Source organism: Rhinolophus sinicus, linkage group LG09 (assembly GCF_036562045.2).
Source record: "Rhinolophus sinicus isolate RSC01 linkage group LG09, ASM3656204v1, whole genome shotgun sequence".
Classification (NCBI taxonomy): Eukaryota; Metazoa; Chordata; class Mammalia; order Chiroptera; family Rhinolophidae; genus Rhinolophus; species Rhinolophus sinicus.
This window is the reverse complement of record NC_133758.1, coordinates 91029517-91047922: the sequence shown is the minus strand read 5'-3', so window position 1 is coordinate 91047922 and position 18406 is coordinate 91029517. Positions and strand designations below refer to the sequence as shown.

General features: G+C 34.6%; 1 protein-coding gene across 1 annotated transcript in view; it reads left to right on the top strand.

Moving 5' to 3' along the window:
* The window catches only part of THSD7A (thrombospondin type 1 domain containing 7A), a 617189-nt gene extending 599770 nt beyond the window's left edge, over positions 1 to 17419 (top strand). Inside the window, exons 24-29 of the mRNA XM_019726870.2 lie at positions 1715 to 1888; positions 8948 to 9043; positions 11910 to 11992; positions 12359 to 12569; positions 15374 to 15461; positions 16159 to 17419. Coding sequence (XP_019582429.2) covers positions 1715 to 1888; positions 8948 to 9043; positions 11910 to 11992; positions 12359 to 12569; positions 15374 to 15461; positions 16159 to 16243 — 737 coding nt within the window. The 3' untranslated portion in view covers positions 16244 to 17419. The remainder of the gene's footprint in view (positions 1 to 1714; positions 1889 to 8947; positions 9044 to 11909; positions 11993 to 12358; positions 12570 to 15373; positions 15462 to 16158) is intronic.
* The last annotated feature ends 987 nt before the right edge of the window (positions 17420 to 18406 follow it).

The following is an 18406-nucleotide window of genomic DNA, read 5'->3' as shown; positions in this document are numbered from 1 at the left end:
CAAAATTTATGAGAATTTTCTGCACTTCAGGATGACATTAGATAGTATTAATGACGTACTATAATAAAAGTCTACAAAAAACCATTACACTTTACTATTGTATATGTATCAGTTAGTCAATAATTCATGTCTTTGTAGGATTTCTTAATCACAGCACAAGAAGTTTTTTCATTAATCAAATATCCAGGAAACTTTGTGATAGTATTAGACTACTTCAGCATAATATAAGGCAGTATGAATTATTCATGTGATGTGCCTGGAATAATTAAAGTGATAAGAACCCATATGGATTTGTCTATCATAATTTACTGTATCTTCTGAAAAGTATCACCAAGCAGTCAGTCCTGAAGAGAGGATGTGTATATGGGAAAGGTGTACTTCATTAAATCTTCCTTGTTCTCAAAATAGTTGAAAAGGTTGATGTTGAACATGTACGTACTACCCATGTCCCAGCAATTATACCCATAGGTATGTACCCAATAGAAATGCATATATATGAATTCACCAAAGGGTTTGTATTAACATGTTTACAACAGCAGTATTCATAATAGGAAATATTTACAACTCTCCAAATTCTCACCAATACTAAAATGGACATCTAAGTTGTGGTAATTTATATAATAAGAGTAAAGCACAGCAGAAGAATGAACAAATTAGAACTATATACATAGATGATGGCTCTCACAAAAAAATATAAATGAGTAAAGGAAGCCAGATGCAACAAAAAATACATATGGTACAATTCCATGCATAGCATGAGACGGGTTTCTGAGATTCTGAGAATGCTCTGTTGCTTGATTTGGATGTTAGTTACATGAATATATCATCAGGTTGTGAAAACTCTGCTATCTGTGCTTTTATGATATGTGATCATTTTGCATGAATATTATTCTTCAGTCAATAATTGACAAAAAAGGCAAAGTTGACTGAAGATGTAAATTAAAGGAAATGTCATGCATTATTGCCACTACTGCAACTGCCCAGTTAGCACCTTCATGCCTCAGGAAAGACATAGGAATAAAACAAAAATACAGATTTCTCAGACTTGGACTTCAAGCTCTTTTGAAATTGTGAATACCTAGAAGGCAAGTTTGATGTATATTTAGATTTTCTTGGAATAATAACAAGTAGTTAATTAACCCCTTTACAATGATAATAACAAAGTGGTAGTAGGTTTTAATCAAGTATTTATTATCTCTTAAGAGGAGGGAAATCATAATGGACAAACTCCTTCAAGCAGTAGTTTGCATTTTATATCATAAAGCAGCACATATTCTATACCAGTAATATCCACTACTTAGAAAATAATAATATTAATACAAACTTGTAAAGCTACACACATCTTGCAAATATTACAATTATATATTATATATATATGGTTACAAGGAGCGGAGTACAGCATTAGGAATAGAGACAGTGCAAATATAATGGCTGTGTGCGATGTCAGAGGGATAGCGGATGGGGAGAGGGGGTTGTCATTGGTGAGGGATAAAAATGATAAACGTCTAACTATTACATTGTTTTGTGTACCTGAAACTAATAAAAAATAAAATAAAATAAATTTAAAAAATAAAAATACTTATCTAAATCTTACAAATACCATGTATGACTGGCATACCTACAGACATCGCCCAGCAGGGCTAAAAATAAAATGACTATCTGGCTGGCTATTCTTTATGGGTGTGGGTATAAACTACACACCTGTGTTTTGCAGGTGACTGTTATTTGAAGGACTGGTCTTCATGGAGCCTGTGTCAGTTGACCTGTGTGAATGGTGAGGACCTAGGTTTTGGTGGAATACAGGTCCGTTCGAGAGCAGTAATTATCCAAGAACTAGAGAATCAACACCTGTGCCCAGAGCAGATGTTAGAAACAAAATCATGTGATGGTAAGTGCCACAATTCATGAAATCTACTCATTTTAACTTTGTGTTGATAAGCAAAAGCACAAGATACATAATTTTCTGTTAAAGAAGCAAATTTGCCAAGATCTCTCTTAAGGCTGAGAATTAATTTAAGGGTATGGTCCTGAATTTTAAAGATTTAGAGGAAGAAAAATCTGGCCACCCTTCATAAATTAGATATGAAATATTGTGAAAATTTCTCCCAGGTTTATGAGCTAAAGAAAGCTGAGACAATTAGGAAAACATTATTTGTATACTTATAGCAATCCTGATCGTGTATGAATCTAGCATTGTCCTGAATTTATTTACATCAAAACAATGAATCAAAAATTACAAATCTACAACAAAAAGAGATTTTACTAAATTATCATAAATTGATGTCTTGATTTATATTAATTAATTGGTGTATGTTAATAAAAATTACTCTAGATGGGGAAGAAATCCAAGACAGCAGAGTAGATAAGTGCTGTCCTTGCTTCATCCTGTGAATACATCAAAATTACAACCAAATTACAGAATAATCAACCTGGAGTGCTATCTGAAGTCTAGCTGACAGAGATGTTATAGCTAAAGATATAAAGAAATCACACTGAGACTAGTAGAAGGGGCAGAGATGTGAAATGGGCTGGCCCCAGACCTCCCTGTGGCAGTAGAAAATCATGAGGGATATCTTGGCCACAGAAGTTCCCCCCAGAGGAGTGAGGGACACCAGCCCCACAGGTTCCCTGCCCAGATTACTGGTGCCAAGAAGAGGAGCCCCCACAGCATCTGGCTGTGAAAAACAGTGGTGATTCCAACCATCTGTGGGGGTTGGAATACTGCAAGAAACCCAGATAACCTCTTCAAGAGCCTGCACATAAACTCACCCTGGTCTCTGGCAGAAGGACACTGACACAGGGGACATCAGAGACATACAGGCAAGACTTAGTTGTGTGGCTTCAGGGCTCAGACTGGAGGGACAGTTGCCATTTTCCCTTGTTGGGGAAAGGGAAAGTTGTGCAGCCACATGCAAACACCATCTTTTCTGTGTTGAGCCCCTTGCCCATGCCTATGGCCAAATCTGAATCTGAATTGGTCAGATGAGTTCCACTCTCTCCACCCTGGTGATTCACTGGGACCCTGCCATACCCATCTCTGTACCTCATGAAGCTCTATTTTTGCAGCGCTACCCTAGGCCTGATACTGGTGGCAGATATCCTTGGTTTGCAGCATGGCCTCTTCCACATGCCTCCAGACACAGAACAAAGAACAACCAACCATGGATTCCTTTGTAGCTCTCACTAGGTAGTCCCCAGCTGGTCACAGGCATTGGCTGACCTTGGCCTGCACCAGAGCCCCTCCCAAGAGAGACCAGAACCAACATACTTGGAGGTTGGCTTCACACCACAACCCAATTAGTGTCACAAATGGTTCACACAAAGCACATTCTCAACAAGCAACAGAGCCCACTGGGGTGAATCCCGCGCCATGGGGTAAGCCTCCCACAGAGCAGTGCATAAGCTATGGACTGGCCAAATCCTATAGCCAGTCAGCCTGAGGGTCATAGCAATTAAGTCTCAACTGTAACAGGAAGACACACACAACCCACACAAGGGACACTCCCAGAGCACCTGGCTCAAGTGACCATGGAGACTGTGCCACTGGGCTCCAAAGGGCACGTACTACATTAGGCCACTCAGCAAGACTGGGTGACATAGCAGATGTATGTAATACATAGAAATAAACACAGAGAGGCAGGCAAAATGAGGATACAAGGAAATAAATTCTAAGTAAAAGAACAGCAGTAAACTCCAGAAAAAGAACTAAACAAAATGGAGGCAAGCAACCTACCAGAGACAGAATTCAAAGCACCGGTTGTAAGGCTGCTTAGTGATCTCAGAGAGAACTTCAACAAATACATAGCAAGCATAAAAAAGGACATAGAAACCATAAAAAAGAACCAGTCAGAAATGAAGAATTCAATAACTGAAATGAAGAACGCACTAGAAAGGAATCACCAGCAGACTACATGATGCAGGTAATCAAACTGGCAATTTAGAAAACAAGGTAGCAGAAAACACCCAATCAGAACAACAAAAATGTATTTTTTTTTAAATTAGGATAGTTTAAGGGGCCTCCGGCACAACATAAAGTGTACCAACCTGCACATTATAGGGATACCAGGAGGAGAAGAACACGAACAAGGAATTGAAAACCTATTTGAAGAAATAATGTAGGAAAACTTTCCTAACCTGGGGAAGGAAATACATATACAAGCCCAGGAAGTGCAGAGAGTTCCAACCAAGATGAACCCAAATAGGACCACAACAGGTCACATCATAATTAAAAAGCCAAAGGTTAAAGACAAAGAGAGAACCCAAAAAGCAGCAAGAGAAAGGTAAATAGTTACTTACAAGGGACCTCCCTTAAGATTGTCAGCTAACTTCTCAACCACAACTTTGCAAGCGGGAAGGGATTGGCACAAAATATTCAATGTGATGAAAAGCAAGGACTTACAACCAAGAGTACTCTACCAAGCAAGGCTATCATTTAAAATTGAAGGAGAGATAAAGAGCTTTCCAGACAAGAAAAAGCTAAAGCAGTTCATCACCACCAAACCAGTATTAAAAGGAATGTTAGTGGGACTTCTTTAAGATGGAAAAAAAAAAAGAGAGATAAAAAATATGAATAATAAAATGGCAATAACTACATATCTGTCAACAATTATTTTCTATGTAAATGGATTAAATGGCTCCAATCAAAATAATAGAGTGCCTGAATGGATAAGAAAACAAAATCCTTACACCTCAGATTGAAAGATGCACACAGACTGAAAATAAAGGGATGGAAAAAGTTATTTCATGAAAATGGAGATGAGAAAAAAAAAAGAAAGAAAAACTGCGGTAGCAATATACCAGACAAAATAGACTTTAAAACAGAGGTTATAACAAGAGACAAAGAAGAACCCAGTAGTCCCACTTCTGGGTGTTTATCCAAAGAAACCCAAAACACTATATTGAAGAGATATGTGCCTCCATGTGTTCATTGCAGCATTATTTACAATAGCCAAGACATAGAGACAGCCTGGATGTCTGTCAATGGATAAATGGATAAAGAGGAAGTGTTACATATATACAATGTAATATCACTAGGCCATGGAAGGGAATGGGTTCTTGCCATCTGCAGCGGCATGGATTGACCTGGAGGATAATGTGCTGAGTGGAGTATATTGGACACAGAAAGACAAATACAATGTGATTTCATTTATATGTGGACTCTAAAGAACAAAATAAACAAAACAGAAATAAAATCATAGATACAGAGAACATTTTGATGGTTGCCAGATGGGAGGGGGGATTAAGGGGGTGAGTGAAAAAGAGGAAAGGATTAAGAAGTACAAATTGGTTTTTACAAACTAGTCATGGGATATAGGGTATAGAATAAGGAATATAGTCAATAATATTGTAATAACTATGTATGGTGTCAGATGGGTACTAGATTTATCAAGGTGATGGGTGGGAGGGGAGTTGGGGAACAGAGTGAAAAAGACGAAGGCATTCAGAGGTACAAATTGGTAGTTACAAAGTAGTCATGGAGATGTAAAGTAAAGCACAGGTAATATAGTCAATAATATAGTAATAACTAGGTATAGTTCCAGGTGGGGACTAGACCAGTCAGGGGGATCACTTCTTAAATTATATACATGTCTAACCACTGTGCTGTACATCTGAAATTAATATCAAATAATATTGAATGTCAACTGTAATTAAAAAAATTTAAACGGGAGGAAAAGGTAAAGGGGAATAAGAGGTCCAAATTTCCAGGTATAAAACAAATAAGTTATAGGGATGTAACATACAGCATAGGGAATATAGTCAAATATTGTGATAAAGTGGTACAGTGTCAGATGGTTGCTGGACTTATGGTGATCACTTCCTTAGGTATATACATGTTGAATAACTATGGGGTACACCTGAAACTGATATAATCTTGTATGTTAGTTATATTTTTAATAAAAACTTGAAAATGGAATTACTCTAAATTTGACATGCAACTTATTAAACACACATATTTTTATTTCTGTGTGTATATGTGTCCACATGCGTAGAGCCGTGCACCAAATATAAGCAATACATGACATTTTTAAGAAACACAGAGTATTAAAATGTCAAAGTTTGGGGGCACTATTTACAAGTATAAATGAGAACAGGAGAATTGCTGTCTAGCGGAGACTGGAGGGCATATCGAACAACACGCTTCTTCCTGCTCGTGTCCGGAAACAAGGAGTATGACATAAAATAGCAAACGGGAGCCAAAATATCATCTTTATTAATGAAAAGTTGGAGGAGAAAGCTTAGAAGTTGGAGAAGAATGCTTGAAATGAAATCCAAATGGTCTAGACAACTTAATCCAACAAATAGAATTATCTACATTGTCTGTTAAATCTTCCCAAACTTACCAGCCAGATAAAACATTTCATATGTGCCGGAATAGAGTAGGTAAAGAAGTAGAAAGGTCAGAGGTTACAATAAATGCAATAATTTCTAAGGAAAGAAAGAGAATTGCTCATCCCAAAATGAAAATGAAATAAAATTAGACATCATTGACATTATAATTGCAAAAGAAATCCCCCAAGCACACACACAAGTAAAAACTGAAAACCACACTTTTAGAGTCTTACATCTAAAAGTATAATACTTATAAGAGAACTTAAAGCTTTAGATGCTTATATAGGAGAGAGAAGAGTTTAAAATGAACTAAGCTTTCAACTCAATTTAAAAAAAAAAAAAGAAATAGAGTGTAATTAAATAACAGAAAAATATAAATTCAATGAGATAATCAACAAAATCAATAGCTTGTTCTTTGACCAAACACAAAATAGACTACCTCATGGCAAAATCAATGAAGAAAAAAAAAGGAGAACAAAATCAGTACTAATACAAATAAAATAGTATTTAGAAAACAATATTCTATGAGTAAATTTTGCAAATAAGTATAAAATCTTGAAGACAATTTAGAATGTTATTCTAATTTACCAAGAGTAATAGAGAAGCTAAAGCATGGATGCTGTAACTATTAAAAACTCAGATCTATTAAATATATACTTACACATATACACAGGCTAAAACCTAAATGGCGTTTATTATGAGTTTTACCAAAATTTAAAGAAACAGACAACTCCCATTTATGTGAAATCTTGAGAAGTAAAGCAAAGTTGATTGAAAAAAAAGTTGAGGAAAATCTCCCTAATATGACACCGAAAGCACAAACAAAAATGGAAAAGATAAAAAATATATTTAAATGAAAATTTAAATCTTCTACACAATAAAGTAGACCAAAACCAATGTTAGCAGACAAGCCACAGACTTAGAAATGATACTTGTGAAGTCAATTAATTCCAACGGATTAATGTCTGGAACAATTCTAAAATTTTTCAGTGCAAGATAATTTTATACTCTTAAAATTGTTGAGGACCCCAAACTGCTTTCCTCTTGTGAGATATAGATCAAATTTTATCATATTAAAAATGAAAACTGATGATTTTTTAAATACTTGTTAATTTATTTAAAATAATCATAAACCAAATGTATGTTACTGTATTTACTGAAAAATAATTTTATAAAAACAAAAAGAAAGTGACTTTAATGACAAGCATAGTCTTGTTTTACTCTTTTTCAAATATCTATAATATCTGGTTTAAAAGAAGACAGCTGGATTCTCTTATCTGCTTTTGCATTCAATCTACTGCAATTTTAGTTTAGTTTATGTATATGAAGAAAATCCAGCCTACACACATACACACATTCTGAAAGAATGTCAGTCTCCTGTTGTCCCTGGACCATACTTTTAGAATTGCTATTCCAGAATAAAGAATTCCCATAACTCAATAAGAAAACACATATATTTTAATAGGGGGGGAAAGGCCAGAAGATATACATAAGCAATTCATATAGAGGAAATCTAAATGCCCCAAAACATTTTTGTTACTGTTTAAAATTTTAAATGACACGATAGCTTTCCATACCCACAAGACTGACAAAAACTTTTAAATCTGGCAATTATAAATATTCATGAGGATTTAGAGCAATGGTAACCCTGTAGACGGCTGGTGGATATGTAAATGGTCATCTTTTAGGAAAAAAAAAAAAAAAGAGCTATACCTAGTATAAAAATCAGCTATCCCTACTGTGATACCCAGAAATTTCCCCTCTAGATATTTACTTAAGGAAGCACCAGGAGACTTGCACAATGTGGATCATTGAGGCGTTGTTGGAATAACAAAGATGGAAAACAACCTCAGAGTCCACCCTTAGAGAAAATAGCTAAATAAATAGTAATAATTAGCACCATGAAATTCTACATAGCAGTTAAAATAAATTGACTATATCTACACTAAAATCACATAGAAATATTTAATCTGTAATGTTAACTATTAAGTTTTAGAATGCTTCAGAATATGATACTCTTTTTCATGTTAAGACTGACTAAAAACACTATGTATCATTCATGGATATATATTTGTATTTATAGTATATTTATATTAAAAGAATAAACGTGTCACAGAAATGCATATATCTACATCAGAATAGTAGGTGCTGCTGGACAGACATGGAGGGAGACCTGATCAGAAAGGAATATAACAGGACATGAAGTTTATCTGTTATTTTTTTACTTATCAACAAGCAAAAGAAAACAAAAGTGAATATGGCTAAATGGTAATATTTGTTAAAATGCATGATCGGTAATTGAATGTATTTTTTTAGCTATCCTCTGTCCCGTGTGTATGTTTGATATTTTATAACACTTTAAGTAAAACATCAAATTAAATTAGAAATCCAGTTTCACATCAGATAGTATAACAGCAGATATGGAAAATGTGTTGGGATTTAGGTATCTATCTGGAATTTATGGCAACTTCGGGACACTAAATTGACATTTGAATCATTTTGAGATGGATTTCTTATCACTTTTCAATTGCTTATAAATATTTCATTAATACTCCATTCCCATGATTGTATTTCTGGACAGCAGAATGTTCTGGTAATGTTTATTGTATTCCTGCAGATGGACAGTGTTATGAGTATAAATGGATGGCTAGTGCTTGGAAAGGCTCTTCCCGAACAGTCTGGTGTCAAAGGTCAGATGGTATAAATGTAACAGGTAAACCTCCAATTTCTCTTTGTTCTTTGAAAGTCTTCCTGTAACACATGTGTAATAGGTTAAAAATATATATTAAGGAAAGATATTCTTTCAATATTCAACACATGCTTGGATTTAGTATACCTGAACTGTATAACTTCCTGGTGACCAATGACAAATTATTTCATTTTTTAATGTTTCAGTTAAATTCTCCCTCATCCAGACATTTTAGACATTGCTACTAGAATTCATTTAATTAAATTATTGTCTAACTCAAATAATTATTATAAGTAAATAAATAATTATCATATTGTTTTCCTAGATAGTTAACATATTAATAACTCACTACTTCTTAAAAATATAGTCACTGTTTTGTTGACTATATTTGTTCCTGTGACTTAAAGGCAATACACATGCAGACCAAAAATATTACCAAGGGAATAATATTATACAAATCCAAATATCTTCTTGAATTCAGAAGTCTGTGGTTTTTAAAAATTAATTAATAGGAAAGATTTGTTGGTATATCTCAAACCCAAAACATCTGAACAGCTCACCTACTGTGCACCCATTCAAAAATTATTATACATCCAAAGAAGAAATCCAAATGAAGAAGTTTTTTGAATGTCCTTTATACCCAAATGTACTCCAAAGAACTACTTTAATGTGCAGTTACTACAAGTTTCCTTATCTGAGCCCAGTAAAGGCAAGAGATCCATCCCAAGGATTCTTTTGAAGAGGGAAGAAACTTAGCTCCAGATTTTAGTGAGATGAGCCACCCTGCAAATTTCCTAGAAAGAAACTGAGGTTGGAAACAGAAGCTCAACCTCAAGTACATGGACCCAAAGATCTAATGTCTCTTCTTAAATAATGTATTTTTAAAAGATCTAATTTGCAGATATCCCCATAGCATAGCAGTAGCTTGAATATTGACAGTTAACTGCTCAGGGTGACCTGCTGACTTGTTGCCATTGTTCAGTCCCTCTGACAGGGAGAAAAAGTAATGTGCATTTGGTTGCCCCTGAGTATGTCCATTTATAAATTTAGCTGTAATATATACAGTAAGATAACAGGAGCAGGGATCAATATGCTTTTTGGAAAGCATCAACTTTTATATTGAATTTTGAATTACCTGGATTTATTGAAACCTAATTACTCATTTCCTCCCTATGAGATCTGGAGCAGGATGTCAAATTGTATTCTTGTGAAGATAAGATTTTAAACATGAGAAATCTGTACCGGGAAACCCTTGATAATAGCAACTCCCAGTGGACACGTGCATAACAAAAAAAGACACCTTCCAGGAAACCCTTTGCTCTCTCACAGTATTATCTTCTGGGGGAAAAATCTGTTCCAACCACACCACTCTAAGAGACATAGGGGGAGAAAGAGCTGCAGGAGGGGAAATATAGGCTTTTTGAACCCGGAAGCCATTATAGAGGTGGTTCCCTCAACTCAGGAGTTGAAAATGAATGTCTACATTCTTCTTCAAACTATCCAGAGGGAATTTTATAGCTTCCCTGGGGGTCCTATTAGTTTCCAATGTTTTTTTTTTTTTTTTCCCTAAATATGGATGCAAATAATATTTGCCTTTTCTTCTACATGGTAAAAGTGCTTTTCCCACTGAATTTAGGGCTATCCCTCAATGCAAAAAGTCAAATTCTAAACAACTTACCTGTAGAAATCATATTTTCAATTTCTTTTTAATGCAGTATAGTGTCCAGTGTATTTCTTTCTAATACTGTTTGATACCAAAAAGCCAATGTGCAAATTATTTGTGATAAACTTTATGTGCATTCTCCTTCCATCTTTTGGGAGGGATGAGATTCTTTATGAGAAATAGACAAGCATGTAAAGTGTATTACTTACCTTGATTGATTGCTTTAATTTTATGAATAGTTATCCTTTTAAGAAAGTCAAAATATTGTTTTCCTTTTTCTCATGTGTTTAATGATAATAACTTAATATGGCCATTTAACTGCAACTGCCTTGCAATGACTACCTGCTTTCCATAACATTTTTTCTATGAGTATTTTGATTATAATATTGAGAGATAAGGCAAGGAATTAACAATAGTTGCCTCTGATAAATTCCAGAGTATCATCAATTCCATAAACAAAGGAAAAACTTTGCTTTGCTAAAATGCTGTTAAACTAAACAAGGATGGTTTGAAACTATGAGTTCCTTCCACGTCAACAATATTGTTTCCTTATGACATGTATTCTCATCTTAAAAACTTTACTTATAACAACTTAGGGACTTGTGATACTATACTGGAAAAGAAGGAATAAGAAGAGGGATAAATAGAGCTGCAATGTCAAGTTAAAACAATAGTGTAAGAACACTATTTAGTAGCTATATTTGTTTTCTTTCCTATACCCCAAAAAATCCCTAATTAGTGGGCATAGTGATTTTTCTCAAAAAGAAATATACATAATAAAAAATGCGTTTATGTGGTCGTCACATAAATTAAAGAGACATCTCAAAGGACATGAAAACTATTTCTTTGAATAGCCAAGAAAGAATTTTAACTTTGAAAGAAAATTAAATCTACTTTTTAGTGTGGAATGTGACCTCAAGAAAAATGACAGAAGTAGCTTGTGTGCCATCGGTGTTTTCAAAGTAGCAACTATAAAATCCTGTGCTCACGAGTGCTTAAGGAGCACCTGCCAAGCCAGGCACTGCCTGTCTCCTCTGACTAAGAAGAGCTTTGAGTTTCTAAATAAAGTGATCAAGGTTAACCAAATATTTCACAGTCCACCACCCTCAGAAAAATCTGTGGGATTCCCAAAGTGGTTCAGGATTCAAAGACAAGCCTATAACAGCAGTGTCTTTTTTATCATTGCAAGCGATACTACTTGTCAAAACTTGGTTTTCTGTTCTGCAGGGGGCTGCCTGGTGGTACGCCAGCCTGACGCTGACAGGTCTTGTCACCCACCGTGTAGTCAACCTCACTCCTACTGTAGCGAGGTATGTGTGAAGTCATTAGGGGAGACAAGCCAGCTTCATCGTTTGTCACCCTACTTACTGCCTCTCGTGCAATCCAATTCCCTTTAAAGAAATCATATCTTGAGGCATAAACGTTCTATTTTTGGACCTCCCCTTTTATCAATATAAACAATTCTGAATGCACTTACTTCTACTGTTAGAATAAGTTTGTGTACCATACAAAAAGTATGTTCCGTTTTAAATAGTAAAGACAGAAATTACATATAGTAAATTCCCAAAACAATACTTCTTTAAAGGCTTTTCTTCAGGTAAGGTCTTTTATGCTTTCAAAGATCTTGTATGCAAAGACCTTGTATGCACAATAGAAACCTTCCTCTTCCCCTGCAGACGAGGACATGCAGCTGTGAAGAAGGGTACACTGAAGTCCTGTCTTCTAATGGTACACTTGAGCAATGCACACTGATCCCTGTGGTGGTGATACCCACCGTGGAGGACAAAAGAGGAGATGTGAAAACCAGCCGGGCAGTACATCCAACCCAACCCTCCAGTAACCCGGCAGGACGGGGAAGGACCTGGTTTCTACAGCCTTTTGGGCCAGGTGAACTGACTAGGCAGCATTGATGTACAATTCTTTAGTTACATATTTAATCAATGCCAGGAGATTAAAAAGTGAGCAAGCATTTTAATGTGAGCTATTTATTATTTTACTGAAACATTTGTTCTGATTCTGACACATGATCTTAATTTTTTTACTATTATGGAAAAAACACTCATGCTCAAATTTCAGAGAAATTAAATTACTTTCTTTTGAGAAAAAACATTTAGGGTTGGTATTAGTTATTCAATCTCAGTCCTAAATTTACAAGTAAAATTATTTTCACATTGTGCAAAGAAATCTAACAATGAAAGTATTAATTAGAAGGGGGAAGCGTGTTATCATTCAGTACTGGAACTGATAGAACTATAAAGACATTCAAGAATTTTTCATTTGACCACAGAGTGGTAATAATTTGAAACTAAAATAGGAACATTAGTAATGCAGTGCCATGCTGGAAGGTACGTGGTAGCCAGGCCTATTTCTATCATCCCTTAGAGTTGGCACACTCAAAATCTCAGAATCTATACTAGCACCAGATACACAGGAGGAGGGATGGAGCCTTCCTGTTTAGATGGGACAATCCGAACTTGGAGACTGACCGTATGCTTGTTATATTAGACAGCTCTTAATGTGTCTAGTAATGGACTTGAAGCCAATACAGGCAAAAGCTTGAAGGCCTGATGAAATGCTATTCCTATTCTGCACACTTTCTCTCTCCAGTTGGATTCAACCATAAACTTATCCCTAGAATGTGCTATGAGGGCTATATGGTAGCTAATATCATGCCACTGTTTTTCACAGCAAGAGGGATTACTAGTTCATAACCAAAGGAAATCTCCAGGCCAAGCTAAGCATGGACTACTTTATAACTCCATTAGAAATATGAGAAAGGAAGGAAGGAATTCATATAGCTAACACATCTCTATTCTTAAGGCATTAAGTCAGAACACTTTCCTTTATCGGAAAATCATTGTTGGGATTATTTTAAGTATTTTCATTATCCAGCCACATTGCCCCTGCCTTGATTAGGTTTTAGTTAAAAATACATTGTATTTTGCAAAGCTGACTTGACTGTGTAAACATAGGGAACTCTTCTCTCAGTGTTCAAGACAGTGGACCAGCAAATGGCCATAACAATCTTGACCTTGACAAAGAATCCAAGCAGGTCTCCTCACATCAAAATTGGTTTTTAAAAAGAGAGAATAGTATGATTGTCATTTTAGATGTAATATATAGTTTACCTAAAGTAAACTTTTTTAATATATTTAAAAGATATGTGTTCTAAGAATACATTTAGACCCTGTTCTTGGTTTTTGAAAGTCCCAAAGAATATTTGTTGAACTATCAGGGCAGATATAGCCAACAGTGGACCAGCTCTTTTGATTTTAAACTCAGGCTTAAATTTTAAAATCTTTAGAATCAAAAAGAAATGGCATTTAAAATATTAATGTATTTCCAGCAAATTGAACCAACCCCTAAGTTGATCCAGACATAGATGAAAAGAATTCCACAGTACTGATTTGCTTTTAATGCCATTTAAAAATTGAAGAAACCAGAGTCTTTTATAGGGTCAATTTGCCCAATCCATAATTTAACACTAATATCATATGTTTAATTGCATGCATGCAACAGAAAATATTTTTTGATGTGAGGACCAAATTAAGTTAGCAAAGTCATTAATAATGTCTTCTGTTTAAAATTTATTCAGAACATAAAACTGAGAAGTTCAGACAGAATAAAATCAGAAAACCATATTAGAAAAGACCCTGATTTATCTGATTCCATATACAAGTTTTCCCTGCTATCCAGAAGTAGAACATTCCTATGAAACCTTTCATAAACTGAAATGGCGTAAAGCAAAGAAGCAGTTACCTTTAGTATGGAAAAGAAAAATAAGTGGTCCCAGGCCCAAAAAATAGCCTACCAATTCATATCAAATACACTTAATTACATCCAGTTTTACGCAAAGCGTAACACCCTTACGAGCTATCTTGGCCTGGAGTGCATGCTGCCTCTGTAACAGCAGGCTGCAAAACACACGCTGACCACTATTTTTGCTTTTTGCCTTTTTTCATGAAAGAGAAGTTTCACTTTGGACTTCTTTCAGTTAGTGAAAACAGGTACTTGATAAAAGAAAAATGAAGTGATATAATGAGAACTTTCAAAAAGCGGGGGATACCTGTAATAGAAAAGATAGAAAAAAGTTATTTAGAGGTACTTTTATGTGAATCAAACTTGGTTATTTTTGCAAACAATAGTGTCAAATCTACTTTAAGGCATACTATAAGTATAAACTAGATGAAAGATTATTAATTTCAAAACATGTTAAATATACTCCTTTTCAGTTTATCTGGAAAAAATGTTAAAATGACAAAGTTTATGTGCAAATACCCATCTGCATTAACTCTAAATTGTAGGACTTTCTTGAAATTGCATTATTTTTCTTCTTTTCTCATAATTGCCTTTCTCAAAATAGAATGTAAATCAGAAGAAAATGTTTATATAGCATTATGCATGTGTTGGATTTAAAGTAAAATTCAGATAAGAAGCAGCAGAAGTTTAGACACTTGAAATCTGAACTCGAATTAAAAATATTATTTATTAATTTTCCATTCAATTTTCATTGATGATTTATCTTTAATGAAGGAGCATCTAACTCATAATCATTAATTGTGCCTAAGCAATAATTCATTTTGAGTTTTGAAAGGACTTAGTCTTATATGACTGGTCATCGGTCATAGTTAAAGACGGTCATTTATATACCAGACTAGTATAAATTAATGATTAATATCCATTCTTCTTAGATGGGAGACTAAAGACCTGGGTATACGGTGTAGCAGCTGGGGCATGTGTGTTACTCATCTTTATTGTCTCCATGATTTATCTAGCTTGGTGAGTGTTTAAATATTTCAAAATCTAAGGGGATACATAATCTCTATTTCAGAGGAACACTTTCAGTTGACCATAATAAAGGAATAGCAAACTAATGTCCCAAATAAGTGTTCCACATTTATTTAGTGTTCATCTGAAGTTCTAAATAAACATGGCCTTAGTCTTAGTCTAAAAACTACCAAATCTGAGCCATTTATTTCTGCAGATGAGCCAGACTTGCTTCAGGCTTGGCTATGCAGGGAATATGCTTATGGTGAACTGTAGATTTCTACATCAAATTACTACTGGAGGAAGATATTGTAGTAATACCTAATCTTATTCAACTACGTATCTTTTAAAACATGTATTATTTATAAGTTATGTATTATTCATAAAGGATTCTGGCCAAATATAAATGATTATATTATAATGCTATGTCTGTTGTTAGTACTAGAGGATTTCCATTTGGATAATTTATCTTTTACAGGATAATAAAATATTTGAAGGGTTCTGTTTTAGGTTTATTCAGAGTATAAAACTGAAAAAGTCAAAGATACCAGTAAATAAAATTTTAGTTTTGAATTTAGGCAATGTATGTGATTAAGTAATTTAGGTTTATCAATATGTTTCAGTTTTTTTTTCAATCAAAACAATAAAATTTACAATGGAAGATTGATTTTGATTTTTTTCTCCCAATTTTAATGACTTATTTTAACAGCAAAAAGCCAAAGAAACCCCAAAGAAGGCAAAACAACCGACTGAAACCTTTAACCTTAGCCTATGATGGAGATGCAGACATGTAAAATATAATTTATCCTGGCAACAACCAGTTTCAGCTTTCTGACTTTGCAGTAGATATCCAGAAGCCACAAAGCTATTCAAACTGTGTGGATTAAAATGCATTGTACCTTTTTTAAAGATCATCATTAAGAAAAGAGTGAAAACCACAGTGCCATTGGAGATATAAAGACAGTACCACTTACATAGAAACCATCAGCCCTGAGAAGTCTAGGAGATTAAGGTGAATACGTGCTGCCTCCTGAGAGTGTTACATATGTGATCTTTCACGAAACCTACCAACTGGCAATTTACTTTCATCTCTAAAATATGGTGATGGAATTGGGCAATTAGGATGCCTCACGCAAGCCTCTGTCTGCAGTGCTAACCTGTAGTAACATTTTAGCATGTAGAGTTTATAACGAGATCTCTACTACCATAGGCAAACATAATATCATGTATCCTCAACTGAATAATACATATTATTATGTCAGATTATATACTTGTTAATAAGCCATTTTAATGATGAATAAAAGATAAGCTCAAAGCTGAGCAGAAAACCCATTGAATAAATGCAGCAACTTGGTGGTTGATGGTAGCTTTTATCGACCTGCATTTCAGAGGCAAAGACTCTTTTATAAGACTTCCTTCTTGTCTCTCTCCAAAGTACAAATGCTGGACATGTACTAGTACCTTAGAAGAGTCCTCAAGTTCAGTATTTTATAGTGGTTATTGTCTGGAAAACTAATTTGCTTGTGTTAATACAATAAGTTTCTACTTTCCCTAATTTCAAACTGGTTGCCTGGAAGGCACATTTTTGCACTATATTAGTGCAGCATGATAGGCACTTAACAAATATTGCCATAGAAACTGCCTCTTTCATATGGGATGAAGATATCTACACGAAGAGTGTCATGGAGACATTTACAAGTTACTGTATCATGAAGAGAGTCAAGTTCATTTTGGATGGCGACAGGATGGAATTAGCTATTATATCTGCTGCATACACTCTTCCTCATCACTGCAACCATTGTAAAATCGACAACATGGCGATAATTTAAGTGTTGAAATCCCAAACTCATTAACCCTCCAAAAGATGGATCCCTCTAGTTGGTTTTTAATTGTACTTTGAAGGCTATTTATGACTAGATTTTTATATTTGTTATCTTTGTTTAAAAAAAAGAAAGAAAAGAAAAGAAAAAGAGGAACTGGTTGTCTTTTTAATTTTGAGCAGATGGAGAAAATAATGAATTGATGATTTTTGTACCTAAAAGAAATTGTGTGTTGATTTTTCTTTCTCCCTGATTTGTCTTCCTAGTTTCAAACCAAATGTATTTCAAAATCCATAGTTTTCTCCTTCTCACTGGTAAACTTGAAGTGGTCTTTTTGATATATGATTTCAAAAACTAAAAATGTAAAAAGAGAAGAGTAAATGTTTTGCCCAGGGCTTCATTCTGGACCAAGAGTGGCAAACTCTTCCTGTAAAGGGCCACATGATAAATATTTTCAGCCAGGTCTATGTCGCAGCTTTTCATTTCAGCCATTGTGAAAGCACAGCCATAGACAATACACAGGGCATATAAGAAAAAGCATGGATGTTTCCAATAGAACTTTCTTGAAAAAAGCAGTCAGCAAGCCACATCTGCTGGTCATGGTTTGCTGACTGCTAGTCTAGAAGTTTTTTAAAAGCTAACTCTCCCTTGGGTCATCATTAGCTTTCATTCATTTACCCTCAGACTCAGACTGCAATCAGTGTTTAATTACAAAGGTGAAAAATAGCCATTAAACTTATTGCTATGTTGTAAATTATATATATATATATATATATATATATATATATATATATATTACAGCTATAGTCCTGGGAGTGGCACAGTGAAATAATATTTAACTTGGCTGATTTCTTTCATATGAAAAGAAAATTCAAAAGGTGTCATTAAAAAGCAATACCATTTTCAAGCAACATTTACTGCAACAAACTTTGAGAGAGGGGAGGACATTAGGGTTTGAGGTCTTTTAAAAATAGCATAACAAGTTATTTTATCTTAAACAGAGCTGTGTTGCTAGAAAGTGTTCTGGACTACAAGGTATTTTACATTCATACTAGAGTTTGAACTCCCCCTGCTGTTCATTAAAGTATTTGCAAAAATTATAGAAGACATCAGATTGGGATGTCATTGTCTCCAAAA